The 18,847-nt window shown below is 42.7% G+C and overlaps 1 protein-coding gene across 4 annotated transcripts in view; it reads left to right on the top strand.

The window, feature by feature from the left end:
• Positions 1-18,847, top strand: part of gulp1a (GULP PTB domain containing engulfment adaptor 1a) — a 150,788-nt gene that overhangs the window by 116,069 nt on the left and 15,872 nt on the right. For all 4 annotated transcript variants that reach the window (XM_079518587.1, XM_079518589.1, XM_079518586.1 and 1 more), the window contains exons 4-5: positions 4,089-4,150; positions 17,366-17,437. In XM_079518587.1, the coding sequence (XP_079374713.1) occupies positions 4,089-4,150; positions 17,366-17,437 (134 nt within the window). The remainder of the gene's footprint in view (positions 1-4,088; positions 4,151-17,365; positions 17,438-18,847) is intronic.

Raw genomic sequence — 18,847 nt, forward strand, 5'->3', positions numbered from 1 at the left:
AAGAAAAGAAAAAAAGAATGTATTTTTGTCAGCTGCTTGCAAAGCGGCTGGACAACATGTTGATCTACCACTATTAGCGACCGTAGTAGAGACTTTTTCATCATTGGCTGCCTCTAAGCCAATGAGAGACATAAAAAAATCACACCCGTATGAAGTCAGGGGCTCTCTTATCATTATACATCATCATACATCATCTCACGAACAACTGAATTCATGTGATTGGTTAGCCGATTTGCTCGTCTACATATGACGTAAAGTTTGCCTTCATTGTCAATGGCATTTAATGTTTGTGTTGCCACAAATGTAAGTCATATTAGGGCGTATCTTCGTCTCTGGTGTAAGCAGCTTCAGTAATGCTTTAATCGTCCATTCTTGGAAGTTGGAATAAGAGAGGCAAGAATGAAACACTCTGAACGCCGCAATGTGAAGCCGTGAGCTGAGGCAGAGGCTGAGGCACACAAACTGATTATAGATGTTCATAAACAAGAGCTTGCTGCAGCTGGCAAGTATGACTGAGTAATTCTTGTTTTTATATATATCCTGTGCATGAATTCAAAGTTTGGACGTGAAAAATGTCCTTCCATGTCTCATACTCTCTCCTTACTGGCCTACCGGCATGCACACTTAAGCCTCTCCAATTGATCCAGAGTGCCGCAGCTCGCTTGGTCTTCAACCAGCCAAAATTCTCACGTCTCCCCCCTTCTCCGCTCCCTCCATTGGCTCCCGGTCGCTTCAGAGTACAAAACTCTGAAGCTGGCCTTCAAAGCAACCAAAGGTATGGCACCCCATATCTTGCAAGTCTGACTGGACCCTACAAACCCTCCTGCGCACTCAGATCAGCCAACGCAGGGAAGCTGGAAGTACAGTACATTCACAAAAAACGCCGGGACAACGCTCCATGCGTCCCAAACTCTTCTCCATTCTGGCTCCAAAACTATGAAATGCACTTCCCATTGCAATCAGAACTGCAGACTCACTCCCAACCTTCCGCCGTAGTCTGAAAACCCACCTCTTCAGACTCGTAGCCCGTAGCACTTGCTGTAACACTTGCCCTAGCCTTGACGACCTTACAGGCGTATATGCAAAGGCTCAACTTATGTAACTATAGTGTATTTGCCTTGTTTCATTATATAGATATTCCACTGTTAGGTTCTTCCTTTTATGTATTTTATGCATTACCATGTTTTTGTTCTTGCCTACTCCAAGTCCCTCTGGATTAAGAGTGTCTGCTAAATGCCTAAATTGTCATACAGGGTCCTGACCATTTGTCCAGCTCCCTGCATGTGAAGACTGAGCTCTCTCAGAAGTGCTGTGATATCTGTTAAAACATCAGTATACCTGATTACCTGATTGTCATCCAGCTGTGGGTAGCGTTGGTCCCTCTCAACAAGAAAGGGGCTTGATTGCTATCAGTGCAGTTCACAAAGCTTTCAGGCACTCATTGAGAAGCACTGCTTTTTTCTCCCTATCCGTGATTTCAGAGATAGGGCGCTTAACAGTTCTTGTAGAGATGGCTGTGTCTTTGACCCTTGCGTGATTGTGACCTTGTTCGATAAACCATCAATCATTCTCTGCTGCACAAAACACATTCTCTGCTGCACAAAACACTCCATCCGTGTTTAGCTCTACACTGAGATACCTTTTAACATGAAAGCGTAACATTTCTGAGAACACATTTCTGTTTTCTCATAATCTTGAGATCACTCATTTGGTTACTTAGGCCTCATTCACACGTATCAAACACCAATCGAGCAAATGTTTGGTCGTTTCTTTTTTTTTTAGGCCACCACAATGCTTTTCCAATGGGAGTCACATGGTTTGACCAAACATTTGTGTTTGATTCAGGGCTGGACTGGGACAAAAATTCGGCCCGGTCATTTTCGCGTGAATTTGGCCCAGACCGGCCCACCACAACCAGCGCAACCGTAGCAGAAACTCTACCGGCCGCTCCGTCGAGGCACACACAAACAAACAAGCCCTAATACCACCACTTTTACAGAACAACATAAATGATACAAACCAACAGACAACTACACAACTACAACTACACTTCACTCACTGATACAGGTACAGTGACATTATCATGATGGCACTGGCAGAATGGCCTGCCGCCTATTGGCCTGCCTGCCTGTAAAAAAAACGGGAATATGCCAGGTATGACCTGTGGCCAGTCCAGCCCTGGTTTGATTGCTGATTGCTGGTGGTGTTCTGCCCCTCCCCCCTCATCAAACACAAATTGTTGGTCAAACCATGTGACTCCCATTGGAAAAGCATTGTGGTGGCCTAAAAAAACAAAAAAATTACCAAACATTTGTTTGATTGCGTTTTATACGTATGAATGAGGCCTTAGGCTTTATCACCATCATCCTTGATTGGGTTCTGATGCTTTGTCAGACACATTTTACTGCACGTGGTGCAGTAAAACATGACTAAAAGGATAACACAAAATGTCCATTGTGGTCCTATATATTCAATTAATCATATTACATATATTGCATCTATTGCCCTATAGTTTTCCAGCATATACCTACAGAAACAATTACATAGCTTATTACCTCCTGGTGTGTATCATAGCAGTTCAAAATAATACACTGGTTCCCCCCTATAGTGTGACAGGGGGGGGAACCAGTGAGTCTTCCCTGCTGTCATCTTGGTTAATCTACATCTGCCTTCGTTCTCAACACAGTGGCATGCAAACCTCCTCAGCCGTTGTCGGACCATCACTCACAGGCTGACCTTAAAATCTGGGCTGCATCTTTACGCACAGGCGGTTTTATCCTCCTCGTCGTGACCCCGCACATCCCCTTGTGTCACACTCCCCTCTTTTTGAGGTGGCTAACTAGAGAGCAACGTGTTCCTCCGTTATAAATCAGAACTGTGCGGGCGTCCGAAAAAGACCTCTGAGTCTTATGGTAGCTGTGCTGCCACACCCTCCCCTCTGCCCTCTCCTCCATCCCATCTGTCATTACTTAAGAGTTAGGATTTACAGTTGCTTAGCGCTGTCGTGGAGTGGACGAGGAGATGCATCATCCCGCCATCAACCTTGGCCCCCGAGAAACAACCCACCCACCACCTCCCCCATGGGAAATTGATTGTAGTCATTCATTCTTTAGATGAGACTGGTGTGTGTGTGGGATGGAGGCGGATGCCATTGCAGTACTGATGGGCAAACCAAAATAGAGAAACCCTTAGGGAGTCCACACAAAGCACTATAACTAGGACTATAATTTAAAAAATGCTATTAATTTATATTTATAGTGCTTGGCACTGACGGCACTTTAGGGTACAATTCAAAATTACCCCCCTCACACACACGTACGCACACACACACACACACACACACACACACACACACACACACACACACACACACACACACACACACACACACACACACACAGAACACGTAACATCCGTTTGGGTCCATTCCTATACAGTCAAGAGGGGAAAAAAGGGAGTCAAAAATAACTGGAGAAAAGTGGATAGATTTTGTGTGTGCTTTTTCCACAAAAGGATTACTCCGTCAACACCGATCCCACCCTTCCGTCCCCTGTCACCCCTCTCCCCCCGTCACCACCCCTTCCCTGTCCCCATCGCCCCTTTTATTTCCCATTATCGAAACAAATCACTGGCAGACAATTACGGAACCGCAGGCTGCCGCATCATCTGTAATTAGAAGCAACTTTGAATTGATCAAACCACTTAGTCGACACACATTAACGCAAACAAAACCATTAGTGCACCTATGAAGAGGGCGTGGTGGAGGTGACTCGATCGGCTTGATTATCACAGTTATCATGCTGCGCTTGAGGGCCTCAAGGTCACTGTCATGCATCTCTTGTCGAGGGGTTCATTAACGCAACGCTTAACTAGTTTGTGAAGCTGGGAATTGAAAAATGAATAAGCAACTGATGGAAGAACAAGGGACGCTGAAATGGCTTCTCACTTAAGGGCTTAGCTGAAAGTTGTGAGCTATTTTTTGCATAATTTAATATGTTTTGACTGTAGGAATAGATCAAATTAATATTACATTGTTGTTACGGAGGCTTGAAGTCCACTCAAATGAATATCACATTGTTTCATTTCAGATAAATCATGGATGCACACACCAGAGGCACTGGCCAAGCACTACATAGCCTACAATGTCAAGGTATGTATGGCTCATCTCATTTCCCTGTTCAATTAGAATGTTTTTTTAAGAAGTGTGGTTTTGCCAGAACGAACGCGTTCTCATTTGGGCTGAACGTGAACTGAACGTACTGTATTTCTGCCTGATGAACGCCATTGTGAACGCGTTCATTTCTGGCGTGTGTGAACGTAGCTTGTTTACAAGTGAAACGGACTTCCTGTGCAGAAACTGCCTCATCAAAATAAGAGCCACTTGTATTGATTAGTCAACACGAGTTTTATTTCTAAGGCCTCTTTTAGACGGCGACCATCTCCAGATAAAACGGCAAAGTCCCGTTGCGTTCTCAGTTTTCATTGACCCTTTACACGAGAACGCACACTTTATGAAAACGCTATAATATCGCTAGGTGGCGGTAACGGGCTGCCAAATAGACCAGTCACCCACGTTATGTACAAGAAGAAGAGCCAGCTCCCCCTTCACGCAACAGTTTCATTGTTCCCCGTGTCAATCACACTACAACACACACTACAAGTACACACTGCAACCCCCACTTTTCAATGACTTACATAGCTTGCTGTGTTAGGTGTTAGACTACGAGACCATTGTGCGCATTGGCGCAAGCCTCACAGTTCAAGCCTCACAGCAGACAGTTTTTCGCGATTTTTGCGGTCACTTTATTTTCTCACATATTAAAAACGCTACCAGATTAAAGTTAGGAATAAATAATACTGAGGTAAATGTGATGTTAATTAATAGGTTAATAGGGGAGGGTGATTCCTTTTTGTTTAATCACCTGGGGAAGGGACTGGATTTTTATTTTCATTCACAGGGAGGGTGATGGTGATGGTGGTGACAGACAGCCCAGAGCATGCAGGCAGAGCGCGCCACGGGATGGTTATATATTTTATAATACATTAGGCTACATAAACGCTGCTGCCGCGGCTGCCACCTATCACAATTAAGGCATTTTATTTACATCATGGTTTTACATTCACCATCGCTGATGAGCAGCTCTTTGTAGGCGAGGAGGGAGGCTTGTTCAGGAACTCCATTATATCATAATTATGCATCAATGTAATAATATATGCGCTGCGAGCCAACGTGAGCCATGATGTCATAAGTTTTGCGGATTCACCGTTTTGCCTGTTTACACGGAGAAGGGATAAAACGGCGTTCTCAAAGATTTCCACTCTGGGAGGTGGTTTCACTTTGATGCGTTTTCACCTCCTGAGAACACCCTTCTTGTCTAAAAGGACCCCAGCAAACGATACTTTATTTTGTCGTTTCTTATGAACACCATCCTCGTCTAAAAGCCACCTAAGTCTACTTACAGGACGTTAACATCTCATTTGAGTGCCTGTCAGCATTCTCTAAATCCCTGTCTCTCAGCTGGTGCTCAAATGCGCAAATGGCTATAGCCTAGGCTGTGGCAATAATTTTGAAAAAAAATAACGAAAAATAACTAAAATCGTTTATTTTTTGGAACCATGAACTTTAGTTCAAAATGTTGAATTGTGAACTATGAACTGAATTAGTTCCTTTTTAAATTTCTGAACTGTGAACTGAACTAGTTCATAAAATAAATGAACTTTCCCAACACTGGGTTTTGCAATAGGCAAATCTGGGAGTGGATCTGTGGAACAATAGGCCTGGGGCTTAGTAGAAATGGCATAGAAATCCAACAACAATGAAAGAAAGGGGAAATATGTGATCTCTCTCCTTTTGGGGGATTTGGGATTAATTTTCGCTAGGTTCATCTCTTGGTCAGAATGCTCCCCAGCATACTGGTCAAATGAAACTAAACTAAACAAATGTATTTGGGTTACAGCCAGCCAAGTACACATCAAAGGCTTTTTCTTTTTCTACAGTTCACTGTTTTTACATAGATCATATTGCCTTAATGTAGAAATGTTGATAGCAAGTTGTGGGTGACATTGAAAGGTAATCACTGTCCATCCATTTCATTCTTTAGTATTTATTGAGCATAGATACTGTGGATGGATGGATGGATGGATGGATGGATGGATGGATGGATGGATGGATGGATGGATGGACGATAGGTAGGTAGGTACTGGTAGGTAGGTAGGTAGGTAGGTATAGGTAGGTAGGTACTGTAGGTAGGTAGGTAGATTGGGAGGTAGGTAGGCATAGGCAGAGCCATAGAGTAAGACAGAGTTACGCAAACCCTGTTCACTTCATGGGGCCAGTCCAATGGCGGTTCCTCTACATAGACTTCTATTGAATGTGGACAACGAATGGGGACAACCGGAAGTTTACGGAATGCATTGGAGTCTATGGGCTCGCGCGAGTACATGAACCACGTGACCGGGCTGCCCCCTCAATATCCTGCCCCCTCAATATCGCAACTCTTCTATTAGATGGCTCTGGGTATAGGTAGATATATTGGGAGGTAGGTAGGAGGGATAGATAGGGATAGACTAAGTTTGAACATGTGTTATTAAGGGCCCCACTGGGCTTGGGCTTAGCCCTTATGGTCCATGTAGATACTTGGAATTGCCACAGTCAGATCGGGACCTGTTAGTCTTGTTAAAGGTTTAATTAATGAGCTCCAGGTGTGGGTTTTCCCAGTTTCCGGCTCACAGCACAGCTGAGTCACTAACATTCTCCCTGAGCTTTTGGGTTTCTCTTGTTGCAAACATGTTGGAAATCATCTTTAGTTGAGGTGGAGCAACATAGTGTGCGAGCAAGCCTCGGGGTTTGCTGTACGATTTGTAACATTGTTGACAAAAGGACGGTATTCTTCTATTTATACAGTATTTCACAACAGATGTGTGTGTTCTTAATCTGCTCTGGGAAATGTGCTCCCAATATTGAATTACAAAGTACGGCATTGCGCTGAAGGGACCAAGCTGTCTAGAATAAGGTTTTGTCTGATCTCTGTCTGTCTCCTCTGAATCGTCTCCACAAAAATAGACCAACCAGTCACAGCTCGGCTTACACTTCTACATCAATTACAGAACCACAAGGCCAAGGCCTGTAGGCAACGTTATAGTTAGCACACAATGCTTGTGGTGTTAGCATGTTAGCACATTGGTGATGTGTACTACCGGTATGCTAATGCATGCAAAATCATGGTAGAAAGCAATTTTCCCACCACAGTAAGACTGAGGAAATGTTTTAAGATGTAGGCTATTTCAGGGGAATTAAGGACTAGAAAAATAATTTAGCTGTATACTGTCTGAAACCTTTTGGAGGCTATAGTGTTATCAGTGTTTGTGTGTCTTGTTTCTTTCTTGTTTTTGTTCATGGGGTTGTTAGGCGGTTGAGCGGTATAAAACCCATGATTCATTCACCTCAGCTCCACATGATTTGGAACAGGAGGAGAACATGAGAAGCTTAGTCACCATCATTGTTCTCCTTTAGATCCTCAACTGCTCCACAAACAGGATCTGAATATAATACAGGAAGGAAGCTTTTATGCTCTGTTTCACCAGATGCCTGAAGAAGGAAGGTCTTTTAACCCAAACATTGCTTAAATAATAAAAGTGTTCATTGCAGACATGTGTGTCATGGCCGCCCCAATGCATTTCCAATGGAAGTCACATGGTTTGTAGTCCACATTTTGGACTACAAGCTGTTGTATGGCTTTCGGCTGTGTTTCGACTGCGCCCCTCCCCCTCATACAACACAAATGTTATGTCAAACCATGTGACTCCCATTGGAAATGCATTGGGGCGGCCATGACACTACACAACATTCATCCAACAAGCATACAGCAATGCAGTAAAGGTCTGAGTGAGGCCTAAGGCTGCGTACACACCTAAAGAACAAATGTTTGGTCCGTGTGCGATGCCTGATTGCTATTTGATTGCTGCTCCAATTCATTTTCAATGGGAGTCACGTCGTTTGATCGGACAAACCTGTCCGATGTGGGGGCGGAGGGCACAACAAACACATCGGACACCTTGTAGTCAAAACAGCCAACGAACAGGGTGGGACTTCAGATCGGACAGAAGGGTGTTTTTTAACCGCCAACTAATAGGAGAGAACTTCCGTTCTTGACAGCACTGGGTGGGGTTTAGGCTGTAGTCTTCTGAGTTACGTGACACAGACTATTATATCGCTTGTTTGTATGTCTTCTTTTGGCTAGGGCCGTGCGTAACTTGGAGAGTCCAAGTTGCGCACGGCTGTCTCCAGTCAGTGAGTGAGTCCAGTCTGGTACTAAGTTCTATTCTATATACAGAAATACAGGACGATAGCCAAAATAGCCGTCGGGCCTCGGCAGTTGTGAGGCTGCATTAATAATTAGTTCTAAAAGCATGTCTTTTTTACGGGGATCACTATTGATTTTAATAGTAGACGCATATATGTCTATGAGTAGCCTAGAGTAGAAATGTAATGGCAGCGTACGAGGTTCACATGCGCAAATATAACAGATGTACAAGTTATCGACACGAATGGTACTTACGGTATGGTACACGATGTAAGCTTGTGGATCTGTTTATTTTAAGCATGCGCCACCGCCACCACGCAAAGTTATGACGCGCGCACATGTGGGGGGAGAGACCCGATATATTTTATAGCTCTATGGGAGAGACGCAGACAGAGAAATATTTAAAATCATCCTGTCTCGCTCTAGCGCACGGCCGCACGCATAAAGAGCCAATGGAGCAAATGTTAAATAAGCTACACAGGTGGTCCTAAATGGTTAATTGATTACATCACTATAGCAAAATACGTGATATAGGTCAACTGCAGCGGAGCTGTTCTGACTTGAAGCTTAACTGACCAGCACGGCTTCAAGTTTAAACCATAAGATGACATGGAAATGCCCGTCGATTTGATGCGCAGAAATAACATAGGCCTATATCGAATCAGGTTAAGGTGCACACATGGAAGAAAAGTCCCTTTTATCGGGATTCGGGGATACTTTGTTGTAGGCTATAACACCCATAGATATATATATATCTATGATAACACCTGCTCCTCTGTTCATCTGTTGCCTTATTTGGCTAATAAAATAATTAAGAATTAATGCAATTTCAAGTTGTTGCTGCAATCATGATTCATGTTGCTGTTCTCTTCTCTCTGTGTGACTGAAGGTTGCGCCCAAAAATTGTAGACAGTGATTTCCCGCACCCCCTCATGTTATTTTTCCCTCCAATGACCTCTTTTCTTTTTTTCACTATTTGGTTCGCTTAACATGTCCACGTGTCATTTGTTTACATATTTGGTACGCTTTACAAAGTCCAGTGTGAACACCAAACGGACCAAAATCAAAATGCAAATATTTGGTCCTTGATCCGGACCTTCTAAGTGAACTTTGAGTGTGAAAAACGGCCTCGACAAACTACCGCTAGCTGCTGCTGCAGTCAAGAAAACTACACTGAACATATGTGCATCTATTTCCGCGTGTCGTAGCACCGCCCAAATCGCGCAAAGCATTGTGGGACATGGAGGCATCAAATCATAAAAATGTAATCAGTGGTCGGTCGGACAGATCTGTGTGTCCGAAAGGTGTGTACGAAGCCTAAGGCTGAGCTCACACCTTTCATGCAATTCTCGTGCTCGTTGGGTGTTGTGTCATGGCCGCCCAGCGGCCCAATGCATTTCCAATGGAGGTCACATGGTTTGACCCAACATTGTGTTGTGTGAGGGGGAGGGGCGCAGTCGAAACGCCCCTCCCCCTCACACAACACAATGTTGGGTCAAACCATGTGAGCTCAGCCTTAGGCTGAGCTCACACCTTTCATGCAATTCTCTGCTCGTTGGATGCTCGTTGGATGCATGTTGTGTTGTGTCATGGCCGCCCAATGTATTACCAATGGGAGTCACGTGCTTTGACCCAACATTGTGTTGTGTGAGGGGGAGGGGGGGCAGTCAACACACAGCCGAAAGCCATACAACCATATATCTATGCATACAACAGCTTGTAGGCGCAACATCCACCCAACGTCCACCCAACACAGAGGGTGGGGTTAACCACCAACCAATAGGAGAGAAGGGCTGTTTTGTATCCCAATGGGCGGAGTTTAGTTGTAGTCTCCTGAGCCCCGCAGAAAAGTCCGACTGGAGAGTGACAGAGCTTTTGAGAAATGATGATGTCACCGCTTATTAGCGCATATCATTTTTACTATAATTAGGTGAGAAATGCAGCTTGTGCCTGCATGGAAACTACACAGATATCTATCCAAGTGTTCATGTTTATATATCACTGTTAACAACTTTAAAACGTATTATGTTGCATCAACTGCAGTGAGCTGCAAAGGCTCTGCTCTGCTGCATCCAATAATAAATATATCAGCCAGCCTACTAGTCCAGTGCGGACTATTTCATTTGCATTGGTGCCGAGTGCTAAGCACAACCGATTGTTTTAATTCAAAGTGGTATATATTCTGTGAAATGTTTATCGTCATTCCGTGTATCTACAAGCTCCAAGTGTTGCGTCCACATGCAGCGCGTTCCAAGCAGAGGTCCTCAAGTATATGTAAAACACTGCCAGTCCTCAGCGCAATGGCCCGTTGCGCAAAAAAGTTGAGATTTTACTTGTGTGATATTCAGATAATCTTCAACCCATTGTTATAATTCGAAGTGGTATATATTCTGTGAAGTTTATATTTTCATTGGGTGTACAAGTCATGTTTTTAATATGCCTTTATCAAATGATATAGAGAGATGGGTAGTGCCCAAGTCCTGTTAGCCATGCAGCCTATATGATCTGTGGTGCAGGCCTATACACTCTCTCAATTAGGGGTTAATTTCACTGATGTGTACAACCTTTATTCAAATAGTTTAATTTGTATTGGAGTGCGAAGCTTGAACAATAGGTTCATTGCGGACCGCTACGGATAAACTGTGGATATTAACCTACCAATAAGCACCCAGGCCAAATGCCATTGCGCAGTAGCCTACACCAACAAGTCTATGCGTGGTGTGTGCATAGCCGCATGTGAAACTATATCGTGCTGTATTTTGCTCTCCATTTCATGGTCATGGTCATGCGAGGAGAGAGAGAGAGAAAGAGAGGGTGCAGAGAGAGAGAGAGGTGTGAATGGAATCGCATCGTGCGTATATGGCACATCTCTCTCATGTTTAGGTAATTAAGGGCGCACCATTGAATGCATGTCACTGTGCCTACATGCTGACAATGTGCGCGCGTGAACTTGTATTAGCCAGCCTACACATGATAACGTGACATTTATTATACAGCTCGAAAATATAGCCACTCTACAAGCTCACAACGTGTTACTTCTATAGGTCTGACTCTGCTATTAATTTATGTGCAGGACTTGCCAAGTCGCCAGAGCAATGGTAAAGTGTCTATCATTTTTAAATTGAGAAAAGTCGAGAGTCGGGATTTTGCACATAGTGTGACATGCTGACAGACAATGAAAGAAACATGTTCCACTTCCACTCACAATTTAGGTGGCTTTTAAAATGCGGTACTTATTCCTTCATTAAAAAATATGATTGGCACCTCATAAGTGTAAATATAAAAGCAAGTATAATATAGCCTACAATTGAAACCTGCTACTGCAGTGATTTTATCCTGTGTTCAATGCGTTTCTGCGTTTGGGTGTGGACATGATGATGATGATGAAATGACGCACGGCTGTCTCCAGTCATTTCAACAATCAGTACCAGATTTGAAGGCACTGATTCTGTGTGTTGGCTTGTTCAGAAGAGGATGACGTCTTTCGAAGAAAGTTTGATTCATTTAGCAAGCCAGTGCCCCATTCTGTATGTAAAAAGCCATCCGTTTTATTATGACAGTGTACAACTCCACATATCGCCGTATTGGTCACCAAAAACTACACGCAGATAAACGTGGGTCTGTTGTTTTCCGCATTCCGCTCTAGCGCACCGCCCACTTCCCGCAAAACCTTGTGGGAAATGGATGCATCTAGGGAGGGACGGCCATGACACTACCCAACGAGCATCCAACGAGCATCCAACGAGCACAGAATTGCATGAAAGGTGTGAGCTCAGCCTAAGACCGCTCTTCGAGACGAAAAAAACACTTGCAGCACACTAAAATACCCACCCTTGAAGTCCCTCAATAACGTCCACATGCACCTGCATGCATTGTTACAGCGGGTGACACTTTTGGCATCTCCTGGCAAGAACATGTGAACAACACTGTCCTTCACGGTGAACTCCCAAGGGTTATTGGTGATAAGGTAGCAGCAAGCACAATGCAGTTGGTAGGTCACATTGGTGGAAAAAGTACTCAAATGTTTTTCTTAAAAATATCAATACTGCAATGTAAATGTACTCAAGTAAAAGTACAAAGGTATCGGTATCAAAATGTACTTTAAAGCACCAAAAGTAAAAGTTGTCTTTGTGCAGAATATCCCATTTCACGAGTTCAAAATGTATAAAAATATATTTTGAAAATAGCCGATCTTCAAGCTCACAATGCGACGTATTATGAGCTTGTAGATCGGTATCAATATTTTCAAATATTATATAGGGCTATATATAGGGCTGAACAATAGTGTGTTTTAATAACAATAATTCAAATCTAAGTAACTAGTAACTAAGGTTTACATATAATTGCAGTGGAGTAAAAGTAGGCTACAATATTTCCCTCATATATGTAGTGGAGTAGAACTGTACTGAAGATTGAAAATACTCCAATAAAGTAAAATTACCTCAAAATTGTACTTAAGTACAGTACTTAGCTACTTTACACACAACTGTTGTTATATTACACTCAAGGGGGTGGTTTAACGTCATTAATGCACTTCTGCATTGCTTTTGGAGCTGCAGTTCCTGCATCATCGCAGGCGTGCATTAATGACCTTAAACCACCCCCTTGAGTGTAATATTGCTTAAGCGAGACCTCCTAGGTCAGGGTACTGAAAAAGGAGAAGACCAGTGAGCTGACCAGCCTCTTCTTGCAGCATATTGTGTCAAGCCGTTAAGTCCATCCATTCATCCATCCATCCATCCATCCATCTTCAACTGCTTATCCGTAGCTCTACCAGAAAGCTCCAGACTAGTAACTTCCTTCTGGGGGGAAAAACTTTTTTCTTATCTGAGAACAAAATACAAATAAACACAAAACTTTTTTTTTAAAATATAGTATGAAAAGTATGTCAAGCAGTTAAGTCCATCCAGTTAAGTCCATCCATTCATCCATCCATCCATCCATCCATCCATCCATCCATCCATCCATCCATCCATCCATCCATCCATCCATCCATCCATCCATCCATCTTCAACTGCTTATCCGTAGCTCTACCAGAAAGCTCCAGACTAGTAACTTCCTTCTGGGGGGAAAAACTTTTTTCTTATTTGAGAACAAAATAAAAATAAACACAATTTTCTTTTTAAAATATAGTATGAAATTAAATATTAAACTTCACTGTATAAAAAGAACATTTAACTTCAATCATAAAACGGACAAGCAAACAAGAGAATACACTACAGGATATAAATATATAAAATATAAAAAATGTGTTCTGTTTATAATGCTCATCTAAAATTCGGGACACATTGGGCTGTGCGTTAAACAGACGATCCCCCAATGTCAGCAAAAAAGTTGCATAATGGCAGCTGTATCGGCCAAAACCAATATGGGTCAGCCTCTATACGACGCGCGGCCCGAGCCGGGAGTGGACAATGACATGTACAGTGTAGGGCCACCTCTAATAGCTCACCATTGGGACAGCAGCGCTGGTCAGGAGGGGTCGTCCCTCGTTGGAGTGCACGCAGCGAGTGATGGATGAGCCCCGCGGGCTTGGCTCGCTTGGCGAAACCAACCACGTACCCTTCAGAGTACACAATGCACTGGGCAGGACCCGGAGTCACTCCATTTTGTGTGCTGGGCACCTGTCTGCAGCACTGTCCCTCTAGAATTACGGTCATGTCCTTAACCCATTTTCGGCGGGAACCCCTTTTGGTGTTTTAAAGCATTGTTATACTTTAGCTATTGAAAAATAGCAGATCTACAAGCTCATATGAACTTGTAGGTCTGCTATTTTTGTAAAATCGTGAAAATGTGGCGCAAATCTTTGCTTCTGGGGCGTTCACTGGAACAACATATTTTCAGATGGAGGTCGGTGGGCATTTTTGGGGTCCTTGACATGAAATATTGAGCTCCACTGATATAGAAACATGTCAGAAACATGTCTTATACATGACAGAAACATGTCTTATACATGACAGAAACATGTCTTATAAATCATGACAGAAAACTGTCATGATTTATAAGACATTTTTTAAATTTCGAGGCCTAAATGGGTTAAATGTCTGTGGGGTTCATTTGTCACACGGCGCTATAAACTGGCATCTCGCCTCCTTCTACAGCATATTGTCCCCGTTCATTAGGACCTTTGTTTGTGTTGTTTGCTAAATGTGCTTCATATGTCGCTGCCAGTGTTGGGCATCGTTACTTTTGTAAGTAACGTCGTTAGGTTACTGGATTACTGCCCATGAAACTAATCCCGTTAAATTACAAATTACCTTCTGAGAAAAGTAACTTGTTAGATTATTTTTACGTTATTTTTCGTTACCCGATAATTAAAACCCATTTTTTAATGCTTGCGCAAGTTGTTTACAATAACAATAATGCGCCGCATTATCACGGCCCTAATTAACTCTATGGTTAAAAACAAGAATGATACACACCATAGGCCTACTGACCATAGACAGTATCCCCTTTACAGCTCTCTCTTTATTAACGAATATAATTCGCCACAATCGTAGGACTGGACAGAAAGAGAGTGCACAGAGTACAGACAATATGACATACTAATGAGGCTGTTGCAACCAGTCAGCAGTGTGCAAAGCAAAATGCTACAGTTCACTGTGTGTAATCTTCACCTACGGTAAATGGCATGCCCAAAATATGGGCGCCAGGTTGAAAGCAGTGGTGGAAAGTAACTAAGTACTTTTACTTAAGTACTGTACTTAAAATATTTGTACTTTACTTGAGTATTTACAATTTCCAACACTTTGACTTCTACTCCACTACATCTCGGATCCAAATATTGTACAAATATTGTAAATATTGTACAAATATTGTACTCCACTACATTTATTTTTCTAGTTACTCTGTAGATTCTTTTCAGCCCTATATACATTTTGGCCATTAGAAAATAGCCGATCTACAAGCTCACAATGTGTCGCAAAGTGACACAATGTGAGCTTGTAGATCTTCTATTTTCCAAAGATTTTTATACATTTCAAAACTTGAAATGGGACATGTATATAAGACATGTGTATAAGGATGAGTAGGCCTACTTTAACTTTTGGTACTTAAGTATATTTTGACGGCAATACTTTTGTAGGGAGTCTTTCTGCATGGCAGCATTGATACTTTTACCAAAAACTGGTTGAAAGTGGTCACGACTATTTTCCTGCAGTAAAGCATCCTCTCCAGAGCCCTAGCTCTCAGTTGAACTGTTCTACAAGTGATCAGTAAAGCATCCTCTCCAGAGCCCTAGCTCTCAGTTGAACTGTTCTACAAGTGATCAGTAAAGCATCCTCTCCAGAGCCCTAGCTCTCAGTTGAACTGTTCTACAAGTGATCAGTAAAGCATCCTCTCCAGAGCCCTAGCTCTCAGTTCAACTGTTCTACAAGTGATCAGTCACATCATGGCTGACACCATTTACATCGTCATTTACATCGTGACAGTCTCCTCGGCACAATGACCATTTCTCCAACAACCAGATGCACTGAAACTGCGTCTGTCTGTCTGTCTGTCTGTCTGTCTGTCTTAATAAAAGAAAAGAGTAAACGTAACACACAGGGATTTAAGAGATTCATTAACCAAATGAGATTCAGCTATACTGAATACTACTGCACTCTTGCTTGGGCCCCTGCATGCACTTGGATCACCCAGTGGGATGTGTGCGTATTGCATGAGCTACTAACAGGTAGAAATATAAAATGTATAGTCAAAGTGCAGTGCAGAGGGGCTATGGACAGTTCGCTTATTGCATTATGTAGACTAGGTTGCCTGAGGACAAACACCAAAACGTTAGCACTTTGACATTAAATAAAAAGCTCTTGAACTAGCAAGTGGCAGTGTGCGTTCTCCTATACACGTTTGCTGCTTTGTCGCCTACGCACCTGCAGTTAAGTAAGTCGAGTGTGCGGAAGTCTTCTCTACAATAGTAGACTGGGTTTCAAAATAAAATGAAGAAAGCCATTGTTACTGCTCGTGGCTGGGGCTACAGTATAATGTGCAACAGAATGCTGATTATATTTCCCCCCATGGGTCGGTTGGCAGAACTGCTTGCTTGGTCCAGTGGGGTAAATGGTTGTCTTGTTTTCTGTAGCCCTCGAGGGGCGGCTGACCCCATTGTTTACGAGGTGTGCTATGTGTGTGTGGGGGGGGGGGGGGGGGGGGGGGATGTGTGTGTGGGGGGGGGGGGGGGGGGGGGGGTGAAGCTCCGGAGGCATTGAAAGAGGCAATAAGTTGGAGTGTAGAATTCTGGCTCTACTGAGGCTGTGTGACTGGAACAATTCCTGGGGTTCCTGACAGATGGAAATCCCCATTCAGGCACAAAGGTTAATGGCTCCATCTGTTGGAGAAATGCTGCATCAACTGTACTGTGTCCATGCGCTCAAGAGCATCTGTGTGTCTGTCTATGCACGCAAGAGCATCTGTGTGTGTGTGTGTGTGTGTGTGTGTGTGTGTGTGTGTGTGTGTGTGTGTGTGCGTGTGCGTGTGCGTGTGCGTGTGCTGTGCATGTAAATGACCTGATACAAAATGCAAACTACATTCAATTGAGCGTCTAATTAGTACAGCAACCAGTACAAGGCAACACGTGCATAAAATATCACCTGCATTTACTATGCTAATTCCAATGTACTGGATGTCTTATGCACATGTTGCACATGTTTAGATTAATTCTGACATTAATACTCATGTATTATTCATCTGGGAACTGTCAATTACAAATATAACCTTATTATAGTTACTGCTGTATTAAACTGAGCTTTCCTAACAAAACTGCTGTTTTAATGGCAGAAACAGCTTTGGTTTCACATTGCTTTGAAGTTTGCATACACTACGAAATCCTGATACTGTGTAATTTTCTCAGTGATCTCCGACAGAGGGACACACAAACAGCAGTTTGTGACTATGTTTATCCTTCGTCACATTTCTTCGGACAATCATTGATTGATTGACTAAATTATTATTTAGTCAATCAATCAATTGATACCCCCCGGGGGTATCATTGATATTGGGGGTTTGAAGGGGTATCATTGATATATTTTTTTTATATTTTTTTAACCTATTTGTAATTTACATTTCAGTTCCTTGGAAACACAGAAGTGGAGGCTCCCAAAGGCACAGAGATTGTAAAGGATGCGGTGAGAAAGCTCAAGGTACAGTACGACATTTAGTGCTACAATGTAAAATCATCAGTGTTCATTTAAGTCTGAGAGAGTAGGCCTACAAATGGAACCAAATGGACCCGGTATCTGTATGGGTTCCATTTGCACACTATCCGACAGTCTATTGTTGAGACAGTCATTGAAATCGCTAAATCGCTAAAAAGAATATTTTTGGCTTTCAGCCACTCTTGACTCTTTTGCTCACAACTCATTGCTGCTTCAATGACATGATTAAAGAGGGTCCTTCCCCAAACCTTGAACTTATAAAAACATAATTATAGGCTACTATCTATTTTGCAAGGTGGGCGTCACGACACCAAAAGACATTCTATGGCATCTATTCCATGCAAGCATTGGGTTTATTATGATTGATGGAAGTAGTATTTGCAAGGCCTCATCAGCATGACTAATTCTTGAAGGACAGTAATTTTGCTTAAACTTTAAGTTGATGTGCAACGTACTGCTGTGTCCCAATCCCATTTCACTGCTCTCTCTCTCTCTCTCTCTGTGCTAACAATTCAATTCAATTCAAAGGGCTTTATTGGCATGAGAAAACATACGTTTACATTGCCAAAGCAGAAAGAACAATACAACAATACAGCAATACAATCAAAACAAAGTTGATGTACATTTGAAAGTCAGAATCTTCAATAGATCAATTTCTATGTACCAAGATCACTCGATGCAGGTATAGTGCAGGAATACACACAATGATTAGTCTTTAGGGTGGTTGGGTTCCATTTGATATCCTTCTCCTATCACAGCAACTCACAAATCTTGCTGCTGTGTTTGCACATTGTTGTACTTCGCCCAGCAGATATGGGAGTTTTTTGTCATTGGTCATGTTTTCAAAAAAGTGTGTGGTTGTAATCTGTGGGAAGTATGTGTCTCTGATGTCTTGGTACAATGGACAGATGGTTAGGAAGTGTAGCTCGGTTTCCACTTCATTTTGTGTGCAGTGGGTGCATAGTCTGTCTTCTCTCAGGATACAGGTCTGCCTATGACGGCCTTTCTCGATCGCGAGACTGTACTCACTGAGTCTGTACCTAGTTAAGATTTTTCTTTGTTTTGGGTCTAACAATGACCCTCTCTCTCTCTCTCTCTCTCCTGTGCTAACAATGACCCTCTCTCTCTCTCTCTCTCTCCTGTGCTAACAATGACCCTCTCTCTCTCTCTCTCTCTTTCTCTCTCTCCTGTGCTGACAATGACCAACATGTAACACAAAGTAAGGCACTAACCGCTATACTACAAGTACTAAGTAGTAATAATAAGTAATAAAGTCTAGAGAATATAAGTAAACTAATTCTCTCTGAAGCGGTTTTGAAGTATGAATGTGCTTTCCTTGGATAATATTTAAGTCAACAGATCACTGTTACGCTCCAGGGAAATATTTCCTTGTAC

The sequence above is a fragment of the Electrona antarctica genome (genome assembly GCF_951216825.1).
Source record: "Electrona antarctica genome assembly, chromosome: 13".
Taxonomy (NCBI): Eukaryota; Metazoa; Chordata; class Actinopteri; order Myctophiformes; family Myctophidae; genus Electrona; species Electrona antarctica.